This window comes from Fukomys damarensis, unplaced genomic scaffold (assembly GCF_012274545.1).
Source record: "Fukomys damarensis isolate Sample0158 unplaced genomic scaffold, DMR_v1.0_HiC HiC_scaffold_20, whole genome shotgun sequence".
NCBI lineage: Eukaryota > Metazoa > Chordata > Mammalia > Rodentia > Bathyergidae > Fukomys > Fukomys damarensis.
The window spans coordinates 36,552,335-36,572,913 of record NW_022900932.1 but is presented as its reverse complement, the minus strand read 5'-3'; the positions used below and the strand labels follow the sequence as shown (position 1 = coordinate 36,572,913).

The window sequence follows — 20,579 nt, the reverse complement described above, 5'->3', positions numbered from 1 at the left end:
GAGGCAATTCATGCGATGTTTTTAAGACGATGTCTGAACCATACTAAGAATTCAATATGCTTATTTCATTTTATTTTAAAAGTATTTTAAAAAGGTTCTTGCCCTGGCTTGATAAGTGTCTACATATAAGACCTCACAAAGCTGTTTTAATTATTGCTTTCTTGTACAGGTGGATAAGCCAGCCCAACTCACACAAGTCTCTCTATTCTCCTGACCCATAAACTGGAGTCGTGCATACCACTTGTGGAAGACATATACCCTACTTCCACTCATATGGACTGGTGCCTCGTCAACCTGTCTGACAGCCTCTGGGCTCTGACCTAAGTTGGATTTTGTCCTTAACTTCTCCAAATTCAAGATTCCTGCGTGATTCCCTTTGTTAATCTGGCAGTTTTGCATAAATTTTCCTTGGCTGGCCTTTTGGACTCTTGGGGAGCTTATTTATCTCAAATTGGAGTTTCCTTAACTTTTCTACCTCAGATCCCAAGCCCCAGCCTCCAGTTCACTTCAAGGCTTGGCGCTGAGCTCCATAAAGTAGAGGGAGTATCAGATAGACACTCTTATTTTGTTGGTTGTATCTTTTGAGCTTGGATATTTCCGATGCGTGGCTCTATCACCACTCAAATCAATGATAAATTTAGGGCGCTAAGTCCTCCTGAAGGCATTATCCTTCCAGGTGGTACATACAGCAGCAAGAACTTTTTTCTTTCTCCACACCCCTAGATCTTAACTAGATTGTCCTTGGGAAGAGGTTAGACAACTGCGGTAAGAATGTGAGAAATGCTGTGTTTTCACTCTCTAGCATAGGGGTTATATGTTTTGTCTCTTGACTGCTCTAATAGGGGATTCTCTAACACATGTTTGCCAATAAGTTTGCTCCAGACAGGGAAGTGGGTGGTTCTTACCACTCAGAGTTCCTCCTCAGGTTTGTTTGTGCCTGATATATTTAAGACAATATAACTTCATGCCAAACTGCTCAGCATCTCCTTTCTCCTTCCCTGTGTTAGATAGAGAATATCAATTGAGTCAAGATGGACTTTCATACAATCAGATTTTTCTTTTTTAGTCTCTCTTTTCCAAGTTTTATTGAAGGATAATGAGGAACTTTTCCTGTTGATGCACAATCCAGGCAGGAGACATGAAGCATCTGAGATTTATGCAGAGGGCAAGAATTACATCAAAAGATATTGTCATGCTGTCCCTGAAATGACGGTAAAGGCAGCTGTAGCCTGCTCTCTCCCAGTCTACCTTTGTAATCTTGTATGCCAAACCAGTCACATTTGTCGCTGTCAAATGGAATAAATTCTTATCTATGGTTTTGGAAAAAGAAAAATCATCTAGGAATAATTTTCAGATAGTCTGGAAACGGTTATGCAGCTCTGTGCTGTTTATCTAAAAGGAGAAATAAGGAGATTTACAATTTCAGTTTATCTAGATTTTTAAGCCCTCTGAATGTGTTGAAAGTAGCAAAAGACACTCCACTTCAAGGCAGAACTTATGAAGCTCTGAGGAAGATCTTTGGAACCAGGCATAAGAGATACACCAAGAAAAGATAACTGGTGTATAGGTTTGAAAACACACAAAACTTACACACTCTTGGGTATGCACACTTATCCTAATTAATTTAATAACTAACTGTATTAGTAAAGAGCTTTAAATGAGATAAGTTCTCTGAATGAGGTAATTTATTATTAAGATCTCTGTTTTTATAATCAGTAAAATAAAGCTCAGAGATTCAGAAAACAAATCATAATCTTTAGATTCAAATCCCAGTCCTTCCCAGCTCAATACCTCTTTATCTTTTTCCTTTTTACCTATGGCAGAATTAAGGTAAATTTTAAGAGAGAAATTCTGGTGTAGATTTCCTGTGCTCTGGAAACTGTAGGATTATCAGAATCTACTTGTAACCTTTGCTGTGAATGTGAGATTTACGAATTTCTGGGGGAAAGAAGATTGGTGGTATCCTGTTCTATCATGCTCTTTCTTCTTCCTGCCCTGCCACTGTGTTTGAACCTGGGACTGCCCTTGGGAACTGGGGCTCCCCAGTTCACTATGACACAACCCTAGTTGTAGCCTCAGACTCAGCATATGGTGGGTGCAAAAGTGCTTAAATAAGAAACATAGATCGGAAGGGATCTCTTATCACTTGCTGGTTGAAATCAAGGCTAAACTGAGACAAGTGGAAAGGTGACCCTTTCCTGAACTGGTGGTGAAACTGCTTTGAAGTTCAAGGAGATTTCTCCATCCTGTGCAATACCATGAGATGGCAACCCTAACCCTGCATATACTTAAAACTAAGGTTTTTTGGACCTAACAAAAAATTTATTGTGCCAGACGGCTTGTTATTTTTAAGTTTAAAAATATTCTCAGAGACAGCTTGGCATACAGTGAGTCCAATTCTTGGAGTGTGAGATTTAGCTTAGACAGGTTCATAGCTAGAGATTACAGAATCCCCCTCTGAGGAGCTTAAAAAGAAAAGGCCTAGTAAAGGATAGAGAGCAACAACTCTCAGCCTCATAGAAAAGGCTGAAGACAGAGGATTGAGGCTGAGCTCCTAAGAACAACTGTCCAGTTTTTAAATCACAGAACTGAGCTGCTTTGGGATAGCCAACTTTGGTCACAGCTACAGAATAAGGAAGCAGACTGTGGAATCCAGGAACAGCTGGCAGGCTGCCACCTGAGAGTCATGCTGCCAAGATCCAAACTGGTAAATGGATGTGCCATGTGAGCCCAAATAAACCTTTTCTTCTTTGAATTGTAGGTGTTCAATATTGTGTTGCAGCAATGAGGAAGTGACTAAGACAGAACCATATCTCCTTTTTATGAGGAAAGAGAGGTTTGGAAGAGAACATGAGTCACCCTGGGGGCCTCCCACTGCAAGGGAGGAGAACAGGAGAATGAAATCCAGCAGCACTTCACGAGTGGCCTATTTTTATCTGTTCGGTATCTCTTCCTTCTTGATATTATTCAGGAAAACTGTCCTTCCCTCTTTAGGCATGATCTTGTTAGAATTTTCATTTAAATAAAGGGTCAATAAATGACCTGAGGTAGTTCCAGTCAGCACCCAATGCTGAACAGAGCTACTCAGAGACCTAAGGTAACTGAGAAGCATCCATCTCAATGGCAACACTACATAGAGATGCTCCCATAATCCCTGCTCTCTAGTCCTGCAGACCTTCCCTGATTGCTGCTCTTCCGAGACTGAACTGAGCTTTTCTTGCTATGAATTGGCCTGGTTTCCCCATCTTAAATTAGGTAGATTTGTTCTCTGTTGCTTGTAACCCAGGATTCTAACGTAATAATACAAAAATTGCTCACTACCATGGTTTAATCTATTTCCTTTTGTAAAAGCAGAAAAATATCTAAGATAGACTATTAAATGATCTAGTTGAAGACACTAGTGTTCCATTTGGAACTTTGGGGGCTGGCCTGTTTTCCTACTCTGCAAAGAATTTAGCAGCTTACCTGTGGCATTCTGGACACCTCTGAGTTACTATGAAAAACAAACAAGCAAACAAAATCAGTAGAGTTGGCCCCTTTCTCGTTTTCTTTGTCTCTTGTGGGCCACTGCTATTTATATTGCTTTATAGAATACATTCTCTAAGAGAAGGAGAAACAGTTTATTTTCCCCATTACAAATGGCATATGGCTATTATTACAGAGGCAAACAATGAAAATTTAAACCATCCAACATCACTAGATAATTACTGCCTAATATTTTGCTGTTATATATGTGTGTGCGTGTGAGAGAGAGAGAGAGAGAGAGAGAGAAGAGAAAACTTTAAAAGTGAGATCATATTGTATTGTAATGTAAACCAGATATTATCGGTAATTTTTCAACATCATTAAATTTTTCATATAATTGTAATGGTTGTATGATATTTGTATTCTATTGTATAATTATTTCTATTCTTAGTAAATCTAAAACTTTGCATTCTCTTGCAAGTGCCTAAAATTTAAGACTGCTTGTTCTGTTCTGAGACTGGTATAAATATTGCCTTCTGGTATCCATACCTATGCCTATGTCCACCAATCATGACTGCTGCTTCTGATTACTGGTTCTGTGACTAGTGGTAAATAAATAAGGCAGATAGTGGTAAATAAGTCTGTGACTCCGTGTGTGTGTGTGTGTGTGTGTGTGTGTGTGTGTGTGTGTGAGAGAGAGAGAGAGAGAGAGAGGGAGAGAGAGGGAGAGAGAGAATTCTGGATTGCAGGCTTCCCACAGAATTTGTTATACTGGAAGAGTTGTTTAAAGTTCGACATGACCTTTAGCCTAGGAGGCCTTCTGCACTCTGTGTCCAATGACTGTCCTAGGAGAATTTGCATGTATTAGCTGTTTTTAAAAATATCAATCTTTAATCTTATCCTGCTACCTAGCCTACAAAGATATGCTAATGAGAACTTTAACTTTGTTGGATGTGACTATAAAATTCTTTCTTCAGCAGGTTTTCAAGTTGAGAAGTCTAAGCCTAGCTAGGATACAGACACTCTTCTAAGTGGTAGAATCAGGTAAGAATGATTGTTTTCTTGGAGAGGGAGGGAAAAAAGGGAATCATGATTCATCTTATTATATCAGAGATCTTGACAAAATGTTATAGCTTCCAGTTCATTTTTATAGAATTGGAAACTCATTTTGCCAAATTGTTACCTTTTACTGACACCTTGAAAAACAGGTCTCCGAGGTGATAAATGATATGTTAAATGACTTGCTGTTGTGTCATAAGAGTCTCATTTCCAAGCTTGTACAGGTTTTTTACAAGTGAGAACCATTCTGAAATCTAGAGACATTTGAGATGTAATCATGTGCTTATCTCTTCAAGTGCATTTACATATTCAAATTCAAGATGCTTCATATTCAAATTCATGTCTGAATCATCAGGAGCAAATAAATAATGCAAACCTAAATTTTGATTTCTCTAAAGGTGATGGTAAAATTAGCCAAAGTGGTTTAAAAAGATTTGTAGCGATTGTGGCAGGTAAATACAGTGGTGAACTGTATGAGATAGACCATTCAAGTCTGAGTAAGAGATAGAAGTTTTTATGTGCAATCAAATACTACTGTTGTTTTGTCTAGAAGATTGGTGGTGGTATTCAGTTTGGCAGAGCAGAACTAGCAAAAAAATCTATATATCTCTAGCTATATACAGATTACAATAAAATTAAATTATACATAATAAAAGTACATATACATATATAAATTTGTACCACCAATTTGATACACAGGATCCTGTGTACATTTACACACACAATCAGCTCTGGACTTGAGACATCAAGTTGGTCATCTTGGCTTAGAAGAAAGCTCAGAAAATAAAGCCTTCACAAAAACTAGGTAATGGTTTTGAAGTTTCCTGTGGGGAAGCAGCTACTGTCTAGTACATCTCTTTAGTTATGAAAGTTTTAGAAGCATATTTTCACTGCATTTTGGGAATTCCCAGAACTGCTGATAGAAGTTAGGAGGAAGGCAGCAATGGAACTAATTTTGCCCTAGATTTAAAGTTATCCTTGCTGTGAGGCAAAGGTGACTGCATGCGTGATTAAAGGATGAAGAAAGTTGCCCATTACCCAGGAGCTGTGAGATGTCCTGCATCTTTGATCGGAGCTGTTCTGTCCTACCTGTCGTGTTTGCTGCTATCCTGATGTTTCACCTCTAGACTTAGAATTGTGAAATCAAATCCCTACAAAGTCCAGGGAGTGATTTAGAGGGATAAGGCTGGATGGGTGGTGATTAGCAGGTTGGAGAATGCTTGCTGTAACTAAAGCACAGCTGCTGCCATATTTATGGATGCGTGTAAGAGAAAATTTGAACTTTCAGATTTATAAATGTAAACTTTATCCTTACAGAGAGACTACAGAAAGTATCTTTTATTTTGTCATCTAAGTAAAATTGAAACAAAAACAAAAAGTTGTTTGGGCCATAGTAAATGCATCTATTTGTTGCCATTTTGCGATTTGGATTAGCAGTGTCACAGCTACAAATCACTCATATGAAGAAAAGATCCTGGGATTTCAAGCCCCTATTATTGTTTATTTATCCTCATACATGAATTAAGAAAATGGCCTCTGAAGATCTCACCTCTGACTCCAATAATCCATTAGCATTAGCTTCTTATAACCCTCCTTTCAAAAAATAGAGAGGAGCCCTGAGTCTTTGTTGCTTTGAAACATAATAATAAATGCTAACGTTCTGAACACTTATTACATCCTATGGAAGAAAAGTAGTATCATTTGCATTATACCACCTTATTTTTATAGTTATTCTATGAGAAAGTTTCTAGAATTATCATTATGTTCCTATTTGAAGATGCAGAAATTGAGATTCAGTATTGAGGTAAGATATCCTAAGATGACCCAGTACGTGGCAGAAATGAGACTTAAGCTCTGGAGTTAGATTTTGGAAGCCAGTTTTTAACCACTGTATTTTACTTCTTGTTACAATATATGAGATATACGTTACAATTTTAGCTTCCATCGGCCCACTCTGAGGGCTGATTTCTCAAAAACATTGAAAGCAATCTGTAAAAAGTGCATTTATAAAACATAAGTATGCAAAATGTGTGGAATAATTCTGATCACTGAAAGACAAATTTTACTAAGGCCTGGCCTGAGACGAGAAATACCAATCCCTTTCCTATATCCTTTCCTCACCAGGTAATAATTGAAAATTAGTACATGAAGACCAAAGTTATATGAGTTTTATCCTCCATGTGGAGAAAATAATTTTACTTAGAACATGGAGGATAGCTCTAACCGCATTCGCTTTTCCCCTAAACAAATCAGTGTGTGTTCATCGATCACCCTTTCTGACCGAATTCCAGTCTCGGCCCATGTACAGATCTCTCAACAGCCATCATTCCCATAAGGAAGCTGTATGCTTGAATCGAGAGAGGAAATAGATATTATCTCAGTCACCAGGGCCAAATCATAGTTGCCAGTTGCCAGGGGGAGCATTGTGCTGTGATTTGAAACCATAGCTGAGCTGTCTCGAAACCTGTTGTAATTGGTGGGTGTTGGAGGCCATTGGTTTAGGATATGGAGCTTGTGGTAAGCGTGCTGTATACTTTCTATCCTTGGCGTAATCTTTTAATACAAAAGAGCTAATTTCTATTACCCTTGGGCGGTTTGAAATACACCCATTTTTAACTTGTGATTTTTGTCTTTTTTTTTTCCTCTCTCATATTTCTTGTCTCAGGAGAAATGGCAAAACGTGCTTTCTCCACGCTGGAGACATTCCTGATTTTCCTCCTTGTAATGATGACTGCCATTACAGTGGCTCTTCTCAGCCTCTTGTTTATCACCAGTGGAACCATTGAAAACCACAAAGGCAAGTGTCATTGGCCCTGTGGGGTACGATTCCTAGGTCTGCAGAAAATTTCTTGATTATTGGGGATATCAAGATAAGAAGCAATGTCTGCTGACTGTTTCAGTGTGTACTTAAGCAGTCTGGATTGGCGACCTGTCTTTATTTAATCACTCCTTCTGCATGGATGGCAATTGTTTTTATCAAATGCACCTTTGCCCTCAAATAGCCAATTGACAGGCACATGTCTATATTTGCCTTTAGCTTTTCCATTCATCTAACCACAGTCCAAGACTGTTCAAGCCCAACAATATCAGCTTTTGCTCCCAGCCTCTAATCCTTCTCTTTGCTTCCTTGTTGGCATCCTTTTCTCCCGAGGGCAGAGGAAGAACGAAACTCTCAGTGAATGCCACTTGGTCTGTGGAAAGCTTCAGGGAAATAAGCCTCAGACTCAAATCCTTGTAGAGTTCTGTAAATGAGGTAGAGTGCGGAGACAGAACAAGGTAGAAGCAGGCACATTCTGGAGAAGGGGGTCTACTCTCCTGAGCGCTTGTTGTCACAGTGTCACATAATTTTAGATCCAAATTTTCATGAGAAGTTGAAAATTGGGATTTTTAGATCGCAATTTTTTTGGTGTGCTTTAGAAATAAATTTAAGTTTTGAAACTATATGGACTATATTTACAGGTAAAACTGGAAATGGGTATGATGCAGCCTTTTTTTCTTTTTTTTCCAGTACCAGGGATCAAACTCAGGACCTTGTGCTTGGGAAGCAGACACAGTACCACTGAGCTAAATCCCCTAGCCTTTTGTTTTTAAAATTCATTAAGTTTATTGGTACATTTTAGGGATACAGTTCGATGACATTCATCATTGGGAATTTGTACCTTTACATGATATATCTTTTGTTTGTTTCTTTCTTTGTTTTTTTTTTTTTCAGTACTGGGATAGAACTCGAGTCCTTCTGCTTGTGAACTGGGTGACAGAATCACTGAGCTAAATCCCCAGCCCTACATGACATATTTTGATTCTTATTTTTTTCCCCTTCCCCTGCCCTCCTTTCAACCCCTGCAGCCCTCCTTATTTACAAAGACTTTATTTCCATTTTTTCCCTTTTCTCATATTTCTTTCTTTCCCTTCTTTCCTTTCCTCCACCCCTACCCATCCACTTCCCCTTTGGACCTTTTCTTCTCATTTTACATTATCCATTATACATTTTGATCCTTATTTACACTTTCAATTTCTCCCACCAGAGAAACTACTCAGTATTTACCCATGTTTGTCCTCTTTATTTCACTTAACAGTATGGCCTCAGTGTGCATCCATTTAGCTGTAAATATCTCTAATTTCTCATTCTTTATGGTTAAGTAGTACTCCATTATATAAAAAACCCACGTCTTTATCCGGTCTCCAGCTGGTGGGCGCTTGGGCTGTTTCCAAGTTTTAGCTATTACACACTGTTGATGCAGCCTTTCTTTAGTTTTAGGGTTCATACTTGTGAACTGCGAACCCAGGTGGGAATGCGTGCTTTGCCAAAAGTGAAGGGAGGGCTGGCTTCAGACAAAATGACAGTGGAGATGGAACCTCCTCTACCCACTCTATACTAGGGATCGAACCCAGGGGAGCTGTACCACTGAGCCACATCTCCAGAAGTTTTTATTTTGAAACAAAGCCTTGCTAAGTTGCCCAGGCTGGCCTTAAAGCTGTGATCTTCCTGTCCTATCCTCCCAAGTAGCTGGGATTACAGGCATGTACCACCACTCCCAGCTCAGAGATGGAATTTTAAAATTTAGTCTTCTCTTTCGTGGTGTTTTGAATTCCCTGTGGGATCAGAAGAACAGACATTCCCTATTCCATTGACTGACAGAGCAGAGGGTCTTGCAGTGGTGGATATGAAAAGATCTTTGGGGCTTAGTTTTAGCTCCCCAGATTAGAGAACTAGGAGGTGGAGACTCGAGGTTACTAATAATTATACTCATATTATTCTCATGGTAGTAATTACTGTATATGTGTTGTTTTATTTGTGTGGAACACTGTAGTAAGGATTCTATACTATTTTCTCATCACAATACTCCTGCAAAGGCAGGGGTTATTTGCAGTGCCATTTTACATATGGGGAACAAAGACTCCAAGATCGTAAAGAAGTTGTTCTTGGCAGTGTGCTAGGCTTGGCTTTAGTGGATGCAGCATTTCTATAGTCGTGTGGGAAAAGCACACATATCGCTTCTCTCCTTTCAATATTTGATGTTAAGTAGGAAATGTGGGCCTAGGGATAAGACAGGTTTGGACTCCACCAAGAATTTGATGGAAAGAGCATTAGGTTGTATGTGAGGATCTGGTTTGGGCACCTGACTCATCTCATGTTCTTTATGAAGTGGCCTAAGCCACTTCTTCAAGCTTCAGTTTCCTTGTTTGTAACTCTAAGGAGAAGGGACCAGGTGATCACTAATATCTTTAGTTCCAAAATTTTAGAATCCCAAAAGTCAGCTATAAGTCCCTTGACTATACTTTCTGACCACTAACGCCTTGTGACTTACATTTACTGCCCTGGATGTTCTTGGATATTGTGTGGGGCTGAAAGCAAACAAATCAACAAATTAAAAAATATGTATATATTATATATAAATTATATATATATAATATATATACAGTTTCTAAATATGTTAAGAGAATGAAACCTATGTACCAGCTGTTGTTCTATAGGTTTAAAGTGTATTAGCAATTTGTGGTTCAAAACAATCCCAGGAAGCATTTATATTTTGTCCATTACATAAATGAGAAAATTGGGGTGAAATATATTGAGCAATTTGTTTGGTTAGTAACTGGTAGAGTAAGGTTTCATGCCCACGCAATTTATTTTTTGCATTTACCTCTTAATCTCTATGTCTTTTTGCCTCCTTGATAGTCATGTGTGTTATATATGTGTATGTATAAATACACACACACAGACATAAAGTAAAGTGGAAGTATGTCACCAAGTATACAGTGATCTAATTGCACTAATAAAAGCTTTAGAAGGCCACAGAGAACCAGAGCAGAGTAGAGACAGCTGGGTGGCATCTAGGAGGGAGGAGTTGAGCTAGGAACTAGGTGTGATGGAAATGGACCTGAAGACAGTGGAGGAGACTGGTTGGTGGAGAGGAATGGAGTTAGGGGTCTGAATGGAGAGAATGGAAGACACAAATTGCCAGAAATTAGATTTAGCAAGCTGTATGGCAGGAATCTAGGATCTGTTCTGTTTGCTTGGAACAGAAAGCAGTGCAAATGAATGAAATGAGTGAATGTGACACAGAAACACTCATGACGAGAAGCTGAAGGACATTTTAAAAAGGCTTAGGACTTTCAGTGTTAAACATTCTAGTCCCAAGAAAAAAAATCCTACTTTGAATTATGACTTCAGACAGGCTGATGTGATGCTTTTCACTGTATATCTTGTTATAAGAGAATGTACACAGATTTTCTCTCATTGAGTTTATTGGTACATTTTAGGTATACAGTACAGGTACATTCATCATTGGGATCCTGTAAATTTACATAATAGGTCTTGGTTCTCATTTTTCCCACTTGTCCCTGCCCTCCCTTCACCCCCTCCTCCCCTCCCCATTTACAAACACTTTATTTCATTTTTTCATTTCTCATATTTTTTCTTTTCCCTCATTGCCTTTCCCCTACCCTTCCCACTTTCCCTACACCTTTAGCCTGGGGATTTAGTTCAGTGGTTCTGCTGCCTGCCTTGCAAGTGCAAAGACCTGAGTTCAATACCCATTACTAAGAAAACAAAGCAGAACAGTGAGACAAAATGAACCCTACAGGTGTAAATACCTAATAGTTTCTCTGGTGTGAAAAACTATAATAGTACATAAGATCCCAATGCTATAATTGACAATGTGAAATAGGAAGAAATGTACACAGATTTTTTAATTGAAGCAGACAAATATGCATACTGAATTATTGTTTCTCTGATATCTTACTCTGTTTTAGATTCAGGGAACCATGGTTTTTTAACAACCCAACCCACTTCAGCAAGCCAGAGTCCCACAGACACCCAAGCCTCTCCAGCAACACCAGAGCCTCCTCTGTTTCAGAACTTTAGTGGGTACCATATTGGTGTTGGGCGAGCTGACTGCACAGGACAAGTATCAGATATCAGTTTGGTAGGTAGATGATGATTTTCTTAAGAAGACTATGAAACAAGTAATTTTAATGTTTTGATTCCTGCATTCATTCCTGATTATTACATCATCATTATCTTCTAGCTTTTCAGTTGATGCTGCTGTGTAGGACAAGGAGTATCATCCTGTAAGGAAGAGGGAAGCTTTTATTCAACTCCTTTGTAAAGTGAATTGATCACTTTATATGAGTAGAGCTGTGGGCTCAGGACTTCCTTGTCTTAAAGTTTTGTCCAGAGAAGCCAGAAAAATCTATGAATTGAAGGTTTGAGGCTTTAAATCTCTCACTTGAAAAATGCAGGCAACTATAGTTAAAATTGGAAATCTGGTGTTGGCCAACATCAAGCCAGCGAAATAAAACACTTCTATGGGTCGGGTGGAGTGTTATCTGTTGGCACGTGACTCTGTGACTATGACGGTAGAAATGCCTATTCATGTCAATACCTCCCTAGGAACTAGACTGTGAAGTTGTCAGATGGGATTTATTTTCACTTATTGAATAATCTTTAGCTTCTAAGAGTTATTACAAGCTGTCTATTCTAAAAGTTCCCCAGTAATGTGAACTCTGAATGTACATTCTCATGAGGGGGAAGCCAAAAGTGGAAGAGTGTTCTAAAGAACTGGGCATAGTTTTGATGGGTGGGTTTTATGAAGTGGCAAATGAGGGGACTTAGGATAAGTATGTATGATCTGACTTGGCTGAACTCAGGGAGCAGTAATGTGGTAAAAGCCAATGTGAGATATCCTTAGTAAAGGACATAAGATTGCATTTTCTTCAGAAAAAAGAAATCACAGGCAGCCAATGGGGGGTATGTCCAAACTTCATGAAGTTCCTGAACAGTGTGGAGCTTGAAGAAGACAAACAGAAGCTTTCATTCCAAAGAGCAGAGAGGCCCTCAAAGGCCTGTAGTGTACTAATCATTATTCCTAAATTCCAATTCCTCCTAAGCCAATTCAGCTCCCTCCCTGCCTTAATGCAAGAGAGTGCATTCTTCCAGTCTGATTAATACTTTGCCTTTGCATATTTTTTACAAGATTAAAGCTTCTATTATTATTTGGCTTTATTATTTATATCTGTAAAAATTCACGTATCCTCTCACCCAGAGCCAGAGTATTATGTGGATTTTATCTTTGTCTTTCTGAAGAAGTCTATTCTGAAATGTTTGCACCTGGTTGCTGGTATCAGGGAAGTAAGACAAATGGCTCTGAGTCTCTCTTTCTCTTTAGATGGGCTTTGGCAAAGCTGGCCAGAATGCACAAGGCCTGCTGACGAGGCTGTACAGTCGTGCTTTCATCATGGCTGAACCTGATGGATCAAATCGAGTGGTGTTTGTCAGCATCGAAATAGGCATGGTGTCCCAACGACTCAGGCTGGAGGTAAGTGATTCAGAGGTAAAAGACATGGCATCATTTAAGAAAAAGTCTGTAGATAAATGCGACTATAACAGAGCACTCCTGGTTTCTACTGCCTTCAACATTATGCTGTTGCCAGCCCAGCAGACAATTGTACAAGAAGAATGATCATCAATACATTTAAGTAATCTTTGATCAAAACTTGGTTTCAATTTTGCAGGTGATTTATTACTATGAGCGCTAATATTTTGGGAAGCTTATTATGTTCCAGGTGACCTTACTTGTTTAATGATACTTGTTAGAAGTTTGAGAGTGCTAATTATTCACTAATCTCCTGTCAAGTTCTCAGACAATTGAGAAGAGTTGCAAGGAGTTAGTTAATGAGAATTAAAATGCAACGTTGATCATGTTGGCCATGGATTGGTAATTGTGGAAACTAGGTGACCAGCACACAGGGATTCAGTATATTATTCTGGTTGTGTTTGTATTGTTACCATCCAGCTGGTGGGTTCTTCTCTCAACCCAGAATCACAAGGCACAGAATCAAAAGAGGACTAAGCAAAAGTATTTGTTGTAGAGTGAAAGCAGAAAGTAGCATTTATCATTAAATGACAGCAAAAAGATGAAGTTACAGATCATTATGTTTACCCTATTCTATTAAACAACTCACTAGGTTCAGCCTACTTAAAGGTAAGAAACTTAAGCTTTAAATCCTGAGGGAAAAGAAAAAATATGAGAAAATGAAAAAATGGAAATAAAGTGTTTGTAAATGGGGATGAGAGGAGGGGGTGAAGGGAGGGCAGGGACAAGGGGAAAAAATGAGAACCAAGACCTGTCATGTAAAGGTACAAGATCCCAATGGTGAATGTAACTGTACTGTATACCTAGAATGTACCAATAAACTCAATTAAACAAAATAATCTTAGAGGAACAAATACCACAGAATTTGGGGACATTATACATATCTATATATATATATCTATATATATATAGATATATATATTTTAAAGAATCATCAGCTGAGGATTTGGGAAATGGGAATAGAAAAGTATTTTCGTAATGGAAATGACTTTTGGGGTGTAGAATTTGAGATGGTTAAAATAGGGAGGGAGAGAGAGCAGACAGAAAGGACAGCATGAACACATGTAGATGCTTTTTCAGGGAACGGAAGAGTTCTGTTAAGATGTATGGGGACATGTAGTTGGAAGGTATTTATTGGTAATAATTGTGGAGAGTCTGGGATGCCACGTTGTTTTTTTGATGGGAATCTTATAAAACTTTTGAATGGTGGAGTGATGTGGACACAGTTTTGTTTCAGGATAATTTAGGCAGTGATGTTTGATATGGTTGAAATAAAGTTGAATGAGAGGTTAGGACACATTCAGCAGATTCTTTAGTATTGAGGCACTATAGGTGAGAGTCTAGTTAGGAAAAAGTAACTATACTAGGTATTTCAAACAAATGGTATTTCATACGGAAGAATTTTATAAAACATTGTATGTTTGGAAGAACAACAAACAGAAGCTAGGGATTCAGGAAGGGTTATTAAATTTGCCTGACACTTTCATCTATATCATTTGAAGTTGGCATAGAGGTCTTCAATGGGTTGGCATGAGAGACCTCATGGTGATAAGAGATGAAATTAAATGCTAATGAGATTTGTAGAAGAATATCTATAAAAGCTAACATATGATACTCACGATGAGCCAGGTACTGGTTTATAAATAAATAAATAAATAAGTAAGTAAGTGTGTGTGTGTGTGTGTGTGTGTGTGTGTGTGTGTGTGTGTGTGTGTGTGTGTGTGTGTGTGTGTGTGTGTGTGTGTGTGTGGTTTATATGTGTATAAATAAACATTAAAATGAGAGCAGTTCTAATATGTCTTTAGACAGATTTGGAAACCAAGTTATCCAAGGATACATAGGGAGGAATTGAAAACAGTTCTGACTGGCAATGGTAGGAGCATTAGAAAAAACAGGTGAGTCACAAAATAGACTGTAGGACTGGAGTGGAAGAAGGGAGAGGGCTTTAATGTGTTTCTTTATAAATGCTTATCTTGTCAATGTCGGACGTCATGTGACATCTGAGACCCAGTGGGAAGGCCTTTAAACCTGTTTAGTAATCCAAGGGGAGGTGAGAAAAGTTAATACAGCTAAATAAGTGCCATGAAGATCTTTTTCAACATCGGGCTTTAGGTAGATTTTCAGTTTCAGCTCTAAGATTGGTGAAGTTTCCAGCATACAGTTAAGACTGGGGAAAATCTCTGAGCGGTGAGGTAGGCAGGAAAACCAAATAACAGAAGGACTTTCTAACTCTTTCTATGTTATTCTCCCAAGAGTGTTAGCAGTAAGAAATGGAATGTAAGATAACAATAAAGAAGGGAGCCGTATTTCTGTTCTTTTCCTTCCTCATATTTATTCCTTTACCTTCTCCCCGCCTCCTACCTTCCCCTCCCCCTTTGGACCTTTTCTTCCCATTTCACATTATCTACTATACATTTTGATCCTCATTTATACTTTTAGACATTGTAAATAGGGAAGGGTGGAGGGGTTGAAGGGAAGGCAGGGGATTGGGGAAAATAAAAACCAAGGTATATTATATAAAGGCACAAATTCCCAATAATGAATGTCAGCATACTGTGTACTTAAAATGTACCAATAAACTTACATGAATTAAAAATAAAGAAGGGAGCTATAGACATTAATGTGCCTGCTTTTCTCCGCATTAAAATATTTTTCTTTCATGAAGGAGAGAGTATACTATTTCCAATGGCTATTTGCAGGTATGGTTACTGTATGATTAAGTACTTAATTTCTTTTGATTTTCTTTTCCCCAGAAGTACCATGTGTCAATTTTTCATCAGAGATTGTACTTTAGGATGAGATTCCTGTGTGTTGTTTGTATTTTTTTGTCATAAAATTCAAGATTAATATTTGCTATATTTTGAGGACTTGATTCTTGAATAGACATAAAGAAATGCATTCAATTTAAAAATCCTAACATAGCCCTTTAAGAATAAATTGAGTGAGGTTAAGAGAAACTTCAAGTTTACTTGCAGTTCTTTTCTTTGCTATCATCTTGTTGTGGCTACAGAATTGTTAGGATGTCAGCTTTTGATTTCAGTTCAGCTTCATAGTGTGCCTTCACTGACTGTTTTCCCTCTTCTATTAGACCTTTCTTCTTTGTGAGTAGGATAATTACCATGTGGACAATTACGTGGGGGTGAGAAGTTAGAGCTGGAGAGTCAAACAGAAGGAACACAGAGACTTGTTGGGACACAGCATGAGGGCTCTTGCTCACAGGGGTGTTCGTCATTATGTCATATTTCTCTTCCAAATTTCTTGGTGTCACAGGACTGCTTGTATGGACATGGCAACCTCACAACTGGTCTTTGGGGGCATGGAGAGGTTAACGAGGCAGATGGTTTATAAAATCGTCCTTCTTCACTAGCCACATGTCTAGAATGAGGGTAGCTCTATAGTACAGTAGGAGAGGTTGACTGGATGTCTTTATGTGTGTTAAATACACATCAGGCACAGGGGCTGCTCCTCACCCATAGACCAGTGATGTGCTGGAACTGGGTTGTACCGGCTTATGGGGGGCAATTATTAGATATGTAGAATGCCCATGAGCTGGCTGGTAAACTTTTGATGGCTTGATGTTGACTATAATAGGACTATTACATTACAGACATTGGCAAATAATATAAATAAAGGAATTTTCTCTCAGTAAGACAGTTTATCAGACTATGTCATACTCAAAGAAACTGTTGACAGTGGTTGCTTTGAGTTTGACAATTTTGTTGAACTATTTTAATGATCTGACATAAAGAAGCAACAGTAATACCAAATTTCAGACTGCAACTAATGAAGGCAAATCAGAAATAGCTACTTAGCAGCACTGTTAATTTTCTATTTTCTTAACGTATATGCACCATAAAAAGACACTAGCCATGCATTTGGATGTTAACATTGACTATTTCAATGATGCTTTACCTTCATTATTTATTGCTGAAAAATAAATCACCCAAAAGCCTAGTGGCTTAAAGCAGTAATAATCATCTATTACCAAAGGTAGAAATTACAGAGGGGGTGAGTTGGATAGTTTTGGCTTGTGTTAGAATGAGTCACACATCATCATTTCTGTGTCACGAAGGGGCACACACATGTTTGCTGGGACTGCAGTTGCATAGGGGCTTGGCTGAGCCTGAAGAACCTACTTCTAAGGTTACTTGCTTGTTAGCCAGTGTTGATAAGATGACTCCCTTCCACGTGGGCTTTCTCCAGAATTACAAGTGTCCTTCCACAGAGAAGATGCCTTCCTTAGACCAGTAGGTGTGATAGTCTGTGTCAGGAAGAATGAATTCTTCATTTTCAAAAATGAGGCAGCAGAGCTGGGCGTGGTGGCGTACGCTTGTAATCCCAGCACTTGGGAGACTGAGGCAGGAGGATCGCTGTGAGTTCGAGACCAGCCTGGGCCACATAGTGAGTTCCAGGTCCGTCTCAACTACATAGTGAGACCCTGTCTCAAAAAAAAAAGAGGCAGCAGAGGAACTAAGAGGCCTTTGCAAAGTCTGTTCACTGCAGCTGGGATGCTTTCCCCCTAGATATTACACAATTGGCTTTACTCTTCATTTAAAGCTGAGAAAAGATATTTTTCAGAAAGACATTTCCTAACACCCACTATCTTTTTCCTATCTAGTAATATTTTTTCACAGTATTTATCATTATATGAAACAGTGTTATATATTTATTTGCTGGTTTATTGTCTTTATCCTTCACTAGGATAAAAACATCTTTAAGGCAGAATTAAAAACACCTTGCTGTATTCCCAGTCCTTAGAACAAGTGCCTGGATGTTAATACTGTGTATTGAAGGATGAGTGGGTAAGAGCACTGGCCTCATAGTGAGATTTGGATCAGTGAGAAAATCATTTCACTTTTTTTTCTATTTGGTTTAATGAGATAAGGTCTCACTGTGTAGTTCAGGCTCGATTTGAACTCACTATATAGTCTAGGCCAGCATCCAACTCATGAAGATCCTCCTGCCTCAGCCTCCCCAGTGCTGAGGTCACAGGCATGCGCCACCACTCCCAGCTTGATTTGACTTCTGTGTACAGCACTTTAATGTTCTCAGCTAAAATATGAGGCTAACAGTATCTACTTCTTGGGGTTGTCTTAAATATTTTAAAGTGACGCAATGTATATAAAGTACCTATCATTGCGCTTGCATACAGTAAGAATCTATAAAATGTTATCTATTGCTATTGCTATGATTCTTGGACCTCTTACCACCTATGATACACTGCAGCAGAGGGAAGAAGGCCACTTGAAAAGTGGGTCAGTAATTGCACTCATCAGAGCCTTTTCTCATGCTGAGCTTCTCTGGTTTGTTCTTTTTCTGTTTTTCTTCTTGAAGGTCATGAGTAGACTGAAAAGTAAGTATGGATCCCTGTACCGAAGAGACAATGTTATCCTGAGTGGCACTCACACACACTCCGGCCCTGCAGGATTTTTCCAGTATACTCTTTTTGTCCTTGCCAGTGAAGGATTTAGCAATCGAACCTTTGAGTACATGGTCTCTGGAATCCTGAAGGTAGGCACAGAGCCCCAGGGGCGGCTGATCTTCCCTATTCCTTACAGATGTTTCAGCAATGGTTTAGTGCTTTGCCGAGAAACCTCTCTGGGATCTGAGTATGAGCACACTTGCCTATCTTTCTTCTTTCTGTCTCCTTTCTGCTCCATTTCTGAGCTATTGGCTTATTAGGTCTGAGTTTGATTGGAAAAGAAGTGTTCTATAGGCAGTAAGCCCCCGTGTTAGTGTCTAAAGAGACATATTTTGCATATAAACCTCTAAATTATAGGGCCTCGCATGGGCACACATAAAGTCACATGAAAAGGAACCTATCAGGGAATTACAAAGTAATTCTTAGTAATCTTAATATTTCCCAATGAGCAAGGAGGATCCAGTTGGTAAACACACAAATTCACTTCTCCATCCCATAGAACAGATCCAAACCCCATGGGACTCCTAATCACACCTTCAAGCTCCTCTCCCATTCCTGGCTTGAGTACTTTGTACTCCTCTCGCCTGTTTTCTACTTATTTATTTGTTCGCACAACATTCAAACTACACTTTCTCTTTACTCTTTGCCTTCTGAGCTTAGCCTCTCACAAAGTTCAGGAACGGAGCTGGCAGAAGCAGAACTTTCTTAGCAGCATTTTTCATAATGCTGGCGAGTAATGTGTTAATATTTCATGAAACAAATTTCACGGGCTGCAATAAGTATTGAATATGAAAGAACTCTAGTAAAATAGATTGGAAAATAACAGTACAGGACACACAGGGAGGGTAGAGTTTGTTTTGTGGTTTTTGCCTTCAGTGGTATACTTGGTATCTGTTCAGTATGATGAAAAGCACATCGTTTCCTGTGGCTCTCAGTCAAATGAGTTTGAAAAACTTTGCCTTAGATGGTGGGAATGAGGAGACAGAGCAGAACACTTCCATGTTAAAAAGTTTTGTTTCAATGCCATGGAAGTCAGGTCTTCCGTTTTGGCCACTGGAGATGGCAAAATAGCAAACATTCCTGAGAATTGAGGCGATGGAATAATTTGTGAGCTGAGGCACCTACTTAGCTCCGAACTTCCCACGCTTTTCTAGTTGCACCCTGAAGGCCACTTCTGTTTACTTCCAAGAAAATATGGTTCTCCAGCTTTTATCCCAAAGTGGAGGAAACTGACCACAGGGCTTTTCTGTTTATGTTGTCTAAGTTATTATCCCCAACAGGAGTCTAAGGCTACGACTTGCTCTTTCTTTCTTTGAATTTTCAGAGCATTGACATCGCACACCAAAATATGAAGCCAGGCAAAATCTTCATCAATAAAGGCAATGTCTTTGGTGTGCAGATCAATCGAAGTCCTTCTTCTTACCTCCACAACCCGCAGTCAGAGAGAGCAAGGTGAGCCGGCATTATCAGAATACAGTCAATGAATTTTCCTTGAAATTTTGTTGCTATTTGACTGGTTTGTTACCTGGTGGATATAATAAGAAGAACATGTTTGTCTAAGACAATTAAACATGAAAAGTGAATGTAGAAATGAGCACCACTTTCTTCATATGTTTGCATCGTGGTGACTGCCAGAACCATGCGTGGGTGTGTGATGCACCCCGGCTCTGGAATCGGGCACAACTGTAGCCTCTGCCTAGCTTTTCCCACTCATCTGCACTTACTATTTTAGCTCTCAACCTCTTCATCTCTAAAACGGAGCTTCAAATGGACTTAATATGCATCTTTGTTAAATTAATGCATGACTCTTTTATTGTACAAAATCCAAAAGAGATTATCTTAGCCCACACGAGTGGGAAAGAGAGAAAAGGTAAAGAATAAAGAATTTGGAAGCAAGACTGAGAAATAAAATTAATGTAATTAAATGGAAAAAGTAAAGGAGATGATGATGATGATGATGATGATGATGATGATGATGATGATGTTGATGAGTTCAAAGTGATGAAACAGTTTGTGAAAGTACTTGGCTACGACGGCAGTGTACAGTAATGTTCCAGACTGGCATTTTACATTTGTCTGCACATTTTTCAACAGCTTTGAGAGGTGTGGATTTTTAGAAAATATCTGTTTTTTCTTGAAAGGACATAAAGAACATTTAAATTACAGGTCTTGAATGATTTTGATTTTGCATACGCCCTGCTCTTTTTTCTTTCTCCATTTCCTTTTCTTTTTCTTTTTTTTTATGGTGGTACTGAGGA

General features: G+C 38.8%; 1 protein-coding gene across 5 annotated transcripts in view; it reads left to right on the top strand.

Annotated features, from left to right (window-relative positions):
* The window catches only part of Asah2 (N-acylsphingosine amidohydrolase 2), an 85,391-nt gene that overhangs the window by 15,799 nt on the left and 49,013 nt on the right, over nt 1–20,579 (top strand). The window contains exons 2-7 of one of the 5 annotated variants that reach the window (XM_033766629.1): nt 4,446–4,509; nt 7,190–7,321; nt 11,278–11,450; nt 12,693–12,842; nt 18,234–18,410; nt 19,646–19,773. In XM_033766629.1, the coding sequence (XP_033622520.1) occupies nt 7,195–7,321; nt 11,278–11,450; nt 12,693–12,842; nt 18,234–18,410; nt 19,646–19,773 (755 nt within the window). In that variant the 5' untranslated portion in view covers nt 4,446–4,509; nt 7,190–7,194. Of the gene's footprint in view, nt 1–4,442; nt 4,510–5,247; nt 5,330–7,189; nt 7,322–11,277; nt 11,451–12,692; nt 12,843–18,233; nt 18,411–19,645; nt 19,774–20,579 lie in introns of those variants that run through there. The other 4 variants (XM_033766630.1, XM_010606285.3, XM_033766631.1 and 1 more) reach the window with 4 other exon arrangements.